At 43.2% G+C, this 14,282-nt stretch overlaps 1 protein-coding gene across 7 annotated transcripts in view; it reads left to right on the forward strand.

Annotated features, from left to right (window-relative positions):
* The first annotated feature begins 933 nt into the window (after positions 1-933).
* The window catches only part of LOC311207660 (dystonin-like), a 265,958-nt gene continuing 252,609 nt past the window's right edge, over positions 934-14,282 (forward strand). For all 7 annotated transcript variants that reach the window (XM_084283802.1, XM_084283805.1, XM_084283804.1 and 4 more), the window contains exon 1: positions 934-1,056. In XM_084283802.1, the coding sequence (XP_084139928.1) occupies positions 966-1,056 (91 nt within the window). In that variant the 5' untranslated portion in view covers positions 934-965. The remainder of the gene's footprint in view (positions 1,057-14,282) is intronic.

Here is a 14,282-nt window from a genome sequence, read left to right on the forward strand (position 1 = left end):
GGGGGCGCACCCCTCCCGCGCACCCCTCCATCACCCCACCGCCTTCCCAGCCATGGTGAGCGGCGGTCCCCTGCCCTCGTTGTAATTATTATCGCCATTTGCCTCTTTCCCCCCGGCGATGGGGGGACCATGGGGGCTGCCCCTCAGCGTCCCCTCACCCCCTGTGTGTGCTTGTCCCCGCGCAGAGCTCCGGCCCCGCGTCCCACCGCTGCTCCATGTCGTCGTCCGCCGATTTCTCCGACGAGGAGGACTCGAGCCACAAATCCGGCACGGTGTCGCCGGCTCCGGGGGACACCCTGCCCTGGAACCTGCCCAAACACGAGCGGTCCAAGCGCAAGATCCAGGGCGGCTCCGTGCTGGACCCCGCCGAGAGAGCCGTGCTGCGCATCGCCGGTAAGGGGCGGCGGGGCTCGGGGGGGAGCCAGGCGGGGTGACGAGGCTCTTTACCCGGCTTTTAGGGACGGGGGAGGCTGCCCGCAGGTGCGTGGGGCGAGCCCCGAGCCCCCTTCTCCGCGTCTCCCCCGTGCCCCCCGGGCAGCCCCGGGGGCGGCCATTTCCTGGCGGCGGGGCGCGTCCCCCCTCAGGGCATGGCGAGAGCGGCGGCGGCCGCGGGGAGGAGGCGCCGAGCCTCAGGGAGGGCACTCGGGGGCCGGGGAGGGCCGAGAGGGGAAGGGGCCGGGGCCAGGACCGAGGAGCGGCCCCGGGGGAAGCAGCAGGGGGCGGCCTCAGCCCCAGCCCCAGCCCCAGCCCCAGCCCGGCCGCCCCCTGCTGAAACCCGAGCGCCGCGGCCGGGCGGGGGCATGGGCGTTTCCTCGGCCTCCTCCTCCTCCTCCTGCCGCTAGCGGTCCCCCCCTACCCTTCTTCTTCTTCTTCTTCTTTTTTTTTTTTTTTCCCTATTTTTTTTTTTCCCTTCTCGCTGTCTGGAGCCGAGCTGGGCAGCGGGCAGTGCGCGCTAGCCCCCAGCCATGGCCGGCTACCTCTCCCCCGGCGCCTACTTCTACGCCGAGGAGCAGGAGTACCTGCAAGCCTACGAGGATGTCTTGGAGAGATACAAAGGTAGGGCGGCCCCACGGACACCCCCAGACACACGGACACAGACACGGACGCACGGACACCGGCAGGTGCCCTGCGGGTCCCACAGCAAACCATGACTGGTGGGCGACCCGTGTGCGACTCCTCGCCTCGAGACGCAGCGATGGTGATGATGATGATGATGGTTTTTCCCCTGAGTGAAACGCGGACGGTGTTTTACGTCTCCGTGGCCATTTATCCGTGGAGCTTATCTTTCACCTTGCGTTGGTAGCCGGGCGAAGGAGGATCTCGGTTTATATGGCACCTGAGGTGGTTTCTGTTATCGTTGAATGCGGGGAAAAAATCGGGGAAAATAGAAACGTTTGTCACAGCATCGATGTGTGCGACTAAATCTATCCTATTAGACATGTAAATTGCATTGCTTTTTTAATTAACTGGGATGGAGGAGGCGGTTTAGGAGATGTGATGGCTGACTGTTTTGCAGTACGTTCGCCAACACTGAATCTGAAAGCGTTTTTTCAAAAGTGTTACGGGTCTGATTTTAATTAAAGTAAAAAGGTATGGGGTTACCGTTCAGATTGGATCCGCGTCCCAGAAATAGTTTTCACAGCATGTCAGGGCTGACGGTTGCTGTGCTGAGTTCTTCTGTGATATTTGGGGAAAAGATCGGTCGGATTTTATATCTGAAGCATGTATTTTGAAGGATTGTGGGTTTTCAGCTGTGTGCTTCCAGGCAGTTCTGAAGGTTTTAGTTAAATGGTTCCCACTGATGGGAATGGGAGTGGCACAGCTTAAGACAGCTTGATTCGAAGATATCGATAGTGGATGTTATTTAATCCTGGTTGTCACTGGTAAGATTTTGAGGAAAAAAAACCCAACGAAACCCACCTACAGATGGTTGTCATGAAATGGGAACTTGTCAGCTCTGAGAGTACTTTATACCTGTGCCACTTGCAATCTCGCGTGTCATTAACAGTATTGACTAATGACTTCTTTGTGTCTGTTGCCCATTGTGTCAATGCAGCTCTGGAGCATGTGCACTGTTTCAGTACTGAAATGCATTAGTGCATTTTAGATGAGGAATAATTATGGTTTGGAACAGATTGTCTTCAAAAGGACATCTTTATTCTATGCTCTCCCTATTTTTTATCAATTACTTCATATGTAGCTGAAATATTTTTTTCCAAAAAAAAAGCAAGTAGACTTCGCATTGTAAATTAAAAAAAAAAAAAAAACACTGAGAAAAAAAACTTGTTTTTCTATCCTGGTTCTAATTTAAAACACTGCTGTTCTGCTTTAGATTACTTTTGATTTGCTGCTGTACTCAGGTTTAATAAGGTTTGGTCTCATACCAGTTTGTCGACTTGCTTAAAAATCTGGGAAAGATATTAGGCCTAATTTTCCCAATTTCAGTGGGAGTTTTGTCTGTGTAGAGAGTGAAACATTTATTTTTCAAGTATTAGTGGAGAAATGGATTTTAGTTAAATTAAACTCCTAAAACAAATTCACATTTTTGTTAGAAATAAATTCTGGAAATACCTGACTTTTTTATATTGTGGGGGCCACGTCAGGTCCGTCAACATGCTGGTTTTGGTGACAGCTAAATCCTGAAATTGTTCAGAAGGATCCAGTTTCAGCTGTCTTAATTTTTAGTGTCATATTGAGTGCATCAGTGTGCTTTATTTTGCTGTTTGAGGTATGCTTTATTCAGCCATTGGGAGCAAAGGTAAAGGTTCGGACTTGTTTTAATTATGATATATTGGAAGCCTGGAAAATGCATTATTTTTCACAATGTGTTTCCAAGCCGCTCATGATTTCCCATCCGAGTCCCAGTAGTATGACTTCACTACAGTGATTGTTGTTCTGACGACCTGCTATGGGAGCTGATCTAATCAGAAAAGAATTGCTACAATATATGCTTTGAAGAGGGAGTGCCATTTTTCTGAATTTCCCAGTTTTGTAAACACTGCCTGTATTTGTTTTCTTAATCAAATGCAAAATGTGTCAATTTTAGGGTTTTAAGGTGAGCTTCGATGAATAATATTAATGCTAATTTTTTTTTTTTTTTTCTTTCCCTTTTCCTTTTTGCAGTCTGCAGAATGCTCTTGTATTCATCTGGGGCATTATCAGGGTGCCAAATTATCTATGCCCCAGCTGTTGAGTACTGTAACTAGCAGAGTCAGCTGTACAAAATTCATCGCCTGTCTCAGGCTTGGAATCATATGATGCCTCATCATTAAGACATTCGGGCCTTTTGATTTAGGGAAAAAAATAACAGCCCTGTTCAAATGTAGAGAAGTCCGATTTCACTCCTCATCTTTTTTACAGCCCAAGTAGGCTGCAGGTCAGGCAGGCTGTGCAAAACAAAGGACGTTGCTGCTTTAACTGTCGAAACCAGGATATTTGTATGGCTCCAAATTCTGGCTGCTGACCACGTCCCTGGCTGTGACAGTAAATAATCAGGCAACTGTTCGCTGGGGCTGCGATAGCGCAGAGGAGCTGTTTGCTATGGGAGAAAACGTTGTGTGATTGCTGGTCAGTTCAGTCACTGCCCATCATATTTTTCTTCGTGATTCACACAGCAACTCACTGGCAGTATTTCAAAGCGTTTTGATGGAGAGGCAAAAAAAAAAAGAAGTCATGTTATCTCAGATGATTCAGAAATCATGTTGAATCAAGCTACATATTTAGGGCAAAAATCACTGCTTTGTCAGTAGCCTCTATAGAAATTGAGAGGCAAAGCTTCTATTGCAATGGGAGCAGTAATATGTCTGGTACATTTAATCCAAAATATTTGACACATTTCACATCTTGTTTGTGATAGGAAGATGAGAAGCAATACAAATATAACTAACAGGTCAGCTTTGGCTCAAAAAACTACATTTTATTGCTCAGGAGGGTGTAATGAACTTTAAAAATCAGTCTTGGTGCTTTGTACGTCATATCACCATTGCCTGGGAACAAAAACTGATAAAATTATTGTTAGATGCTCCTGGTAAAATTGTTTCTCCCTTTGACTTTTGAATAAGCAAATGTCCAGTAGTATTTTGTATACATTTAATTTAAAAAATACTAGATGCCATCTCAGTCAGATGGGGTAGGTATGCCTTGTTGCATTCCAACATGATTTGAGCATTAAAGGTTTGAAGATCACTAGCTTAAAGATCAGTGTCTTTAAATACACTGCGTTCATTAGATTTACTCTGGCATAAATCTTAAGTAATGCACCAAGAATCAAGATTTATCTGATCATGACCCCTCCAAAACTATTTTTCAGTGCAGGTATCAAATATTTAAATAGTTGGAACAGCCCTCTTTTTCTGCAAAATTTTGAACAATCATGCAATCAAGTTGCCTCCCTTTGACATCATTGTTGAAATAGGAACATCTGATAATGACCCTGTGATTGCTGTCTCTGAAAAAGAGCTAATTCATAGTGATAAGTACTAAAGAAATCACAGCTATTCTTCAACTGTATGAACTATAGAAATTTAAAATATATAAGGCTTTCTGGTCCATGCAGACCTATTACAGCTGTGAATTTTGGCTCCATTGGACTGGCCTAAATAGTTGTTGATGATAGGAAAGGTACCACATAAATATTTTCCTTAGGTTGGGTGCCTGACCACTGCTTCCTTAGAGTGCTTGCTGCAGGCCTGGGACTGGGCACAACTCAGGTTGGGTTAAGAGTTGTTTTCTGTTTCAGTGTTGGTGTTTTTCTCTTGGTTTGAAGAAATCTGTCATGCCACGAGCTCAGCTGATGCATAGCAAGCGGCTCTGTTTTCTGTGCTCTGAGAAACGAGTCAGAGATGGGCAAGAGCTGGCAAGTCATCTGCTGTGCTTTGTTGCCTGTGAGGGGTTCAGAGGTAACACAATCTGCCTCTTGTAGCGCTCGATGGAGGGTAGCTTCAAGAAAAGCTGTTTTTACGTTGTGTGGGGATGGTTTTTGAATTCAGATGGAAAATGGGGCGCTTGTCATCCAGCTCCCTGAACTAGGATTAAAACCTGAATTAACCAGGATTAAACCTGGATTCAGGAAGGGACCATTTACTCAGAATAGTTTTTTGTATATCTGAAAATGAAGAAGCTGCAGAGTTTTAGGAATTTGGAGGCTCCTAAATGTGTTCAGTATCAGATTTAGTCCTGATTCTGAAATCTGTGAACTGCTGAGACTCCTTATTTATACTGTGAACTCAAGGGCCTTAAGCAACAGCCAGCAGAAATCTTGCTCTGTGCTCCAGGCTCTGAACTAATCAAACCTTCTGCTCCTGGGCTTCTGATTTTGAATTCAGAAATACTCGAGTGAATAATTGCCTTGATGCTTTTAATTTATTTTCTTTCTTCTTTGGCATTAACAAAAACCAGTGGCATATAGGCGTTAGTTTTGTAGGGTTTATGAGGAATTTCTATCTCTGGTGGTTTTGTCACACCTCATTTCAGGTGCTGCTAGCTTCTAGCCTTGGAACCGATCCCCTATTTCTTTGGACGAATAGGATTGGTCTTTTGTTGCACAGTGCAGGGTACGTGTGGATTATCTGGCTGCACATCACCTGATCCTATCTTTGCCACCACCCAGGTCTTCATCATGATGACGTAGTTTCACCTGCTCCTCGCACGTGTCCTACAGCAGTTCAGCCTCCTGAGAACAAATGTGAGCCAACAGAGAGTGTGTCCAGTTAAAGGTGGAAATGTAATGGCACTTGTGTGATGAAGTCAGACAAAATTAATGGGCTCCTTGTAAAAAATGTACAAATGCACTTTTCCTCCGTTTCAACATTCCTTCTTTAAGCAACAAGTTCTCACTGACGTTTTGGTTCATACTGGTTAGAGCCAGGATTTTATTCGGTGCATCTCATCCTAAATATGGAGAGGATCCTGCTGATTGGAGTTGTGTTCACTTGAATTAAGTTGAAGGGGTCTTGATTTTGGGGGGATAAAATACTGAGAACTTGAACGCTAGCCAATTCAGCAAGGCTTTGGCTGTGTAGAGGTCTCAAGGTTTGGACAGTGGTTTCTGGAGTTGAGTTGGATGGTATGTGTAAGCTGTGGTTTAAAAGATACCTGCTCGGATGACTAAGGTGGGCAGAATTTGGCCATCGGTTCAAGTATCTTTGGTATGTGCACTGGGGCAGAGATCAGTAAAGGTCTGTTGTATTGCTTCTCTGGTACTTCCCAACTTCCACTGAGTCAGAAACACTTTTTAAATAGCAATCACAGGAATATTTCATTATGCTTTTCTTTTGGCCCAAACCAGGAGATGGTGAAGCATGGAAAAAATAAATTTCAGTCATCACTGTGTTAAAAGGCTTGCTTTGGCCCAGCTTATGGCTTTGGATAAGGGGGGGTTAATTATTTGCTGTGATCTAGTTCACTAATCTCTAGTGATCTTTTGCATGAAAACCAGATTATGCATTCTTTTTTTCCCCTCTACGCTGTTTAAAAAGTGCCTGTTTTGAAGAGTTCATTCCACCTTCTTGCTAGAACTTCAACATGTATTCAGAATTCAGTGCTTTGTACTGAATAAAAATGGGCTTATTCACATGCTTCGAGTTAAGTGCAAGTATTTTATATGTTGAGGCTTAAAAGAATAAAGTTTTGTAAATGTCAAATATGAATGCGGCTTCTTGCTGCATGCCTGAAATGTTTTCTGCAAAACATCATTAAAGCCATTTAATTCAACAAAGCCGTGATTTTTTCTGTGGTGGGTGAAAATATTCATGTGCTGACTGCTGGTAGTCAACCCAGCCTGCAAACAGGTGAAACAATGCTCACAAAGGCAAGTCAGTCCGCGGGTCGGATCCTGAAGGGCACGGTAACAGCCAGATCTTACAAGTTGATCCGTGGAGGCAGACGCTGGTGCTTTTGGGGTTTCTGGTGATCCACCCACACAAGCCCCTTTACTAAGATCGGGGCCCGGGTAAAAGCTCCGTCTTTAACAGTCTTGCTGAGATCAGTTATCCCCTAGGACATTAGACTTTAGCTGCAATGAAAGTAAGTTAGCGTGTTTCCGGATTTAATGTCATTATGCTTGTGTGTGCGTCATTTTGCTGCAGAATGCAATCTATCAGCTTTTCCATCCTTTTTATTTTGTAGGGTTTACATTTTAAGCAAGTAGAGTTAACACCACCAATATCTGCAAATAAATCCGGGAAAGGACAAAGATTCTGAGCAACTGTATTCGGGGTTAAATTCTGCACATTGCAATTACACAATTAGTGTGACTATTTCTGTAAGACAAGGAGGATTAGGCCTCTGATGGGCTTTTCAGTAGCACAGGCCAAAATCTGCTGTTGATTATAGCCACATGGCCCTTCTGAACTTGGTTGGCTCGTACATATATTTCAATAGTTTGGTTTCATAATTACTGCAGAGAAATATAAATACAGATTTATATTTCATGTATTTAAACTTCTTATAAATACAGGTCAGCAGTGAAGGGGGGTTAAAAGTCGAATGGCGTTGGAAAAGCAAGTTGCTTTGGACTGAGATTCAGGTATCCAGCTATCTGACAGCTATGACACTTTACACCACTTGGATCTAAAATTAGTAGAGCCCTGCTATACTGGGATTAGAGAGAAGCATACATGTTTTAGGGCACAAAACGAGTAGGAGTCTGACTCTTTGCACATCTTCCGGAGTGATGTTTCAGAGGAGGTGCAGCTGGGCATATAGGTGAACAGAGAAGCCCCCGAAAGTCTTTTGCAGGGTGCTGAGCCAGGTATCCTTTGGTTCTGCTCGCGGCCTTGTGCTGTGCCTGCTCAGGTTACAGTCCCTGCGTTCCTCATGTGACACGGTCTCTCAGGAGCAGCAGAAGCAGCATTAGAAAATGCCAGTAGGAATTTGGACAGACGTTTTACAGCAATAATATAATAATGCATCCTGAGCAGTTCTTGCAGAAGAGCCTTTTTTTGAGAGGTAAACAGCGCTTGTGATGCTGTGGTTTTTACTCAAACAAAACTTCTGTTAATTTTGGTAGGAGTCAGGAACTTAGCTATCGACGTTTATAAATATTTAATGCCTTAAATTACCTCGCCTTTAGATAAATTTTTAATCTAGAGATAAAGGATTTACATTATGTCCTAGAAATTAGGAAATGACTCAAGCATTTGTCTGGAGAAGCTGCAACTGTGTAGTTGTCCATAGCTTCTGGGAATAAGGTATTTTTGCTAAGATCTGGTTTCAGTGTAGCATATTCTAAAAAGCAGACCTCGCAGTTAGACTGCTAGCCCCCTGACTTTTAATAGGAATTAGGCACTTCACTGCTGTCTGTGCCTTTGAAATTCTCTCCCAGTGACTGTGCATTGTTCAGATTATAGCCTAGTGCCTGAAACCAAATAATAATACCCTGTATTACAGATTAGTTCTGCATCTAAAACTCAGTTTTGGGAAGGATTTTAATACAAAATCTTAATCTAGAGGAAAATTTACCATAATTTTCAGAAAGTTCATTTCAGAAATAAAATGACATTTTCAAAACTACTGCTGATGTTGCCTTTGTATTGTAGAGCAAACATTTTTCCCAGTCTGTGACTTCTATCTCTTGATTCAATTTTTAACAAAACAATTGCAAAGATTTTTTCCTTCTTTGCAGATAATTTTTGTTGACTTCCAGACTACAGTAGAGCCGAATTGGAATTTGGCTCAGTATCTCTTTAAAGGAGAGAAGAAGAGACGCAGATGAGTTACAGGAAGAAAGCCAAAGTTGATTAGGTCCCTTGATGAAATTACCTTATAATTTTATCATGCTTAACAGGATACTTTTGCGTTGTTCTATTTCCATTTGTTAGAATAAAGCCCTGGTTAATGGGATCCATACCCTCCTTGGGAGGCCAGATCTAGCCAAGCTCTGAGAATATCAACCCAAAGCCTCGTTTGCTGCTGCTTTCTGTTGCAACGTGTGTTAAATGAAATCAAGTTGGTTTGTAGCAGTGTATGTGTTTTTACTTACATTGGGCATTTATTTGTGCTTTCTCACGGATATGCCTTTCCTTCAGTGTCTTGTCCCTGAACCAGTCCATCATACTGTTCAAAGTGGGTTTACGTTAGCACTGAGCAGCATTAAAGATTTTTAATCTACATTAGTCTAGTTGATAAAGATTACATTCGTGTCTGAAGAACAATACATGTTTGTGTCTTGATATTTTGGCTATCACACTGAAGCATTTCTTGGCTTTGTAAACCATGTAATCCTCAAGAGAATTGAAAGAATTGAGTTTACACTTTGAGAGCATGTGCGTGTCCACAATAATTTGCAATTTAATACCAAATGTATGGATTTGATTAAACAGCGTTAGAATCGTCTCTGATCATGGAGGATCATCTTTATTCTGAGCATGAAATGTATTCTGCAGTTGGTGCTCCAAGTCGATGTCTGGAATTCACGTAGTCGTTTCAGCGAGCAGCATTGTGAATAGGCTGTTGTAGTCTGTTGGAGGTTTAGATGCATGACTAAAATATTGATAGGTCTTCCTATAGCTTCTGCTGGATGTGGGAATTTTTCTTTGTGTTTCTCCACCCAGTATGCTCTGTTGAGTTCTCCTACCTCTGATCTTCTCTTTCACCTTCTGAACCTCTGCCTCAGACTTTTTTTACCTATTTGTGGTGGAAAAAGAGGAAATGTCTGTTCTAGCCCCCTCCTGCCTGCTGCTGGAGCAGGGATCAGTAGTGCTAGCCCTAGTCCAAGAGGCTGAGCAGCACGGGCTTCACTCCTGCTGGAAGTCTGCCCGCTCCCTGAATTGTTTTTCACTTCCATTAGTCTAACGTAAAAAATGTATGTATGTGGGACAAGCCTTCTCAGGTTATATGCCCGTGTTCCTGCCATGAATTTGAGTTTCTAGAGCCAGGATAAAGCCTGGCTGGGACTTGTGTCTTAGGTTGTGTGCTGACGTGCTGGTGTCCTACTGCGAGAGCATTTCAAGTCTTGAGTTTAATCCCTTGCAGTGAAAGTGCTGAGAGAGGAATATCCAGGCAACAGACACGATTGGGAATGCTGTTAGCATCACCACTTCTTTTGACGTTATTATATTTCTTTTGCTCTTGCTTTCAGTACTCCAACCCACACCTGGATGTCCGAGCATCGCTCTTTAGGATGAGAGTTGCTGTTCCTGTGCTTGTACCTCAGTGCCAGTAAAAGCAAGTGCTCCCTTCCTGCTGTGTGCAGCCACACCAACTGATTATGCAGGGCACTAAAAGGTCGTCTGTATCTGCATTTTAAATGCCCAGGACTTGTTTTCCATGTATTAGTGTAATGACTCAGCGGATAAATAATTGTGAGATTATTTATTTGCTTATTCTTCTTCCTTAGCAAATAAACAGTCTGTTACAATATTTATCCGAATCGTTTTGGCACTTAGTGTTGACAAATTGCTTAGATGGTATGTGAAACACTGGGTTATTTTTGCAATTTGGTTTTGTCAGGCTAGCAAATAAGAGAAAGAGAGGCTAATTAACATTTTTGGTCTTTTTATTTTCTGTATTTCAATCAAAGGGCTTTTAGTTCAGTACATCATGATTTAAAAAAAAAAATCTCATCTACTGCAATCTCTTTACAGTTGCAAATTCTCTCCATGCCACGGTGCCAAGCATTTAGTAACTGTACGTGCACTTTAATGATCCTCCTACTGAGGTACCTTGTGAGATGAAACAGCACAATTGTATGGAGTGCATTGCTGCATTACTGTTTTATGTTAAATGTCTTTGATATGTATGCAAGAATTCCCTCTGGTTTATTTTTTTTGGTTCTTTTAGATAGTTCTGTATTGCAGGTAGTGTTTTACTGAGCTTTTTGCATTTAGTGGACAGTTTTCCACTGATGGCCTTGGTAGTTCAGTAATGCTCAGCTTCTGTTTTTTATCCCCAATACTTTTTTACTTTCTGGTCAAATTATATTTCATTTCCTGTCATTCTGTCTTAATGATCTTCTCAGATTTTATAGGCTGTTTTTAAAACTTTAAATTCTGGACTTCATCCTGTCAGAGAACATTTGTGTCATCCCTTACAGAATATCCCATTTTTTTGTTTGCTTTCTTCTCCAAATCTTTAATAAATACAGAATGTGTTGATGATTTTTGGAAAACCAGACCACTCTTTAACTGGGAGGCAGCCAAGATTCAAGACCTTAGTTATTCTGTAAGTCATTCACACGCACTATATCTGGGTTGCTTTTAGTTGTTTTTAGCTATTTCATAAAACTCTTGCCAAAACCTTTGGGTAAACCTTTGGTCTGTTCTCTCAATATAAAACTGTACATGTGTGTGTGCTCGTGTGTATATGTTATACACACACCCTTCTGTTTTTAACTCAAAAAAAGCTGAACAATTATAGAGGAATTTGATTTGTCATTGCAGAAATTATGGGAGTTTGGTGTTATATTCTGAATATCTTTCCCAATTTTTGTTGGTGGTGGTTTGGTTTGGTTTAAGCTGTGCTTTCTTGTTACTTGCTGTGGAATGAATGAGCTACATCAGTGATTTCTTTTTTCATTTATTTCTTGAAAATAATCTGGAGAATAGTGAGGTATTTTAGGGTTTGCTTTTATAAACAGCCTTTCATTTTGATATCTTGGTTCTTTCTGAATTTGTAAAGGGGATGGTGGCAGTCTGTGTAAGCTGCTTAATGCTGGCTGTGCTTAGGTTTTTGTGTTGCTCCAGCATTTCTTCTTTGAGATTCCTTCTTGTGATGGAACATGGGAAATTTTCTGTGAAGGATGCTGCGGAGAAAAAGGAAGAGCAAATTACCTTCTTCAAAACTGGCTCCTTGCTAACTGAAGTGTTTACTCAGATATTTAGCCAATGTTATAGCTTGCTTAATGGACTAAATGAACAGGTTTAGAATGGATATTAGGAGGTTTTTTTTCATGGAGGGGATGGTTGATAGTTAAAACTTGCTACCCAGGGCAGTGGGTAGCACCCCCCCCCTGGACGTGGCACTAAGGGACATGGTTAATGATGGGGCTTGGTAGATCAGGTTGATGGCTGGATGTGGTGATCCTGAAGGTCTTTTCTAGCCTAGATGTTGCTGTGGTTCTGTGTCACTGGATTTGATGATCCACGAGCATGTGCATTATGGTCGTATTTGTTTTAAAAACATATTGTTTGTTTTATGTTTTTTTTTTTTTTTTTTTGTTATCCTGATTTTTCCAGGCGTTGCTTGGGCAGGGTTTCTGTCTTGCTAAGCTGCTAATACTTTTGGCATAGTAAAATTAATAGCATGTGCCCATTCCCTTGCTGGGATTGGGCTTTTCGATTACTAGCTTATTGCTACCAAAGTAAATTGTAGTCCATAGTGTTCATGTGTAAAAGGATCAACTTTGCACATAGTTTATCTTACATGCTTTGTTCTGTTTTCTACTAAAAAATCTCAGTTAATTTTAATGTAAGCAGTTTAGAGACACTAATATTTGCCTCTTTGAAATCCAGCATCACTGTTTTACCCTGTGAAACCTTAACTGCATTAAGGATGCCCACCTGCCCAGGACCCCAGCTCAGCACCCAGGGCTGCCAGCCCCAGTTACACCTCAGCAGGGCCAGGCTCCAGCTCCCTACAGCCCAAGCCGACCCGGGGACCCTCAGCCTGGCCCCAGAGGGGTGTCTGGGACTGGGGCTGCCCCAGTGCCCCCACTACCCTGCTCCTGGTGGGACTGGGATGGGCCCTGCTGCTGGGCCCTGCCCTCACAGCCCCGGCACGCTGTGACTGCTCGGTGTGGGCCCGCTGCTTGCTTCACCTGGCTTCTCTTCTTGGCTTTTCATTCCTAATTCCTTTCTTTGTAATGTGTTTTTCTCTCCTGGCCTGGTGATACATTCATGGCAACTTTTCATATGAAGAGAGCGGTTGATGCTTGGCTTTCTGCACGCTCCTGGCCAGCTGGATGCAGTTATGTGATACCATGGCCTGCCTAGTGCCTGCCATTCTGCAGAGGATTTGGGAGCTGGAAAAATGGTGTGGCTGAAGAACTGCTCTGTGAAAACAGGCCGTTTGAGGGATGGCGGGGCAGCAGTGGTGATGCAGTTTCTGTGAATATCAAATTATTTTCTGTGTACAGCCCTGGTAAAGCTTGGGTCAATTTTTCTGATAGGCATCTACATAGCACTTTGTGAACTATGGATGTTTTGGGAAAAAAAAGAAGAAAAATAGACCTCTACCTTCTCGTTGCTCTTTTGAGTTTTTGGTCACAAAAGACTAGGAGAAGTCCAGCTTGAGGCCTGATCCGTGATCTCAGTGTTTGCTGTGCACAGACAGGCCCCGTGGTCAGCAGCTCTCATGGCTCTCCTGGGCGATATGCAGGGGGGCATGGCCACAGTGAGGGGCTTTTGTTGGTCTTTGGTACTCTAGGAATAGTTATGAAGTGTCCGTAGTGACTCTTGGATTATGCATGAAGTAAATTAGGCTAAATATTTTTTGGTGTTTAATTTTTTATATTATTTTTTCTTTCAATTTCTGAGTAGACTAAGTGGTAACACCAGTAAAATATTTCACTCAGGATCTCAGAAACGTTTAGGAAAATGTGAAGCAATGAGAGTCTCAGAAGGGAGTGTGAACAATTGAGACAAGGGCACTGTCTTTTATGTGAGGGCTTGACAGGAAGATCAGTCAAACATGTGCTTGTAGATAATGCCTTCATTGTTATTAGCAGAGCTTAATTACTTCGGCCTTCAGCCTGAGCAACCGGTGATGGAGATGGAAGGGTTGTAGAGCAAGTTCATTGCGCCAATTAAAAGTTACTGAGAAGAAAGAAACTCTCGCAGGCACTCGGGAGCTAGGACGAGACCTCTCCCAGGAGCTAGGAGAGCCTCGTTCTTCATGAATATGTATCACTAGTTGGCAAAATAATTAGTTAATGTTTGGAAAATGCAATGATCCTTGGAAGAAATGCGCTGCAGTGTGTTGTTATGCTAATTTGACACCCAGGCCTCAGACCACCCGCTCTGCAGAAAACTCCTTTGTCCAGTGAAGCTGAGAAATGAGGGCTGAGAGGTATTAAAGCCCTAGTGCACACGCAGCGAAGTTGAACAGTAAAGACTGGTGTAACCTGACCATACACAAGACGAAGAGCACAATCTGGTCCTAAATCCTGCCTAAATTGGGATGTTCCAGGTTAACCTGTCCAGGTTAACTGCTTTCCATTGCTGCCAAATTTTGTAGGGATCTGAGTTTGCTGTGAGCATCACAGTGGCTTAAAAGGCCCTTGGCTATCTGTGACTTCTCAAAAGGATTGAGTTCTTGGGGTTCATGCTCTCATCTTCTGCCTAAAG

This window comes from Netta rufina (genome assembly GCF_964035555.1).
Source record: "Netta rufina genome assembly, chromosome: 3".
NCBI lineage: Eukaryota > Metazoa > Chordata > Aves > Anseriformes > Anatidae > Netta > Netta rufina.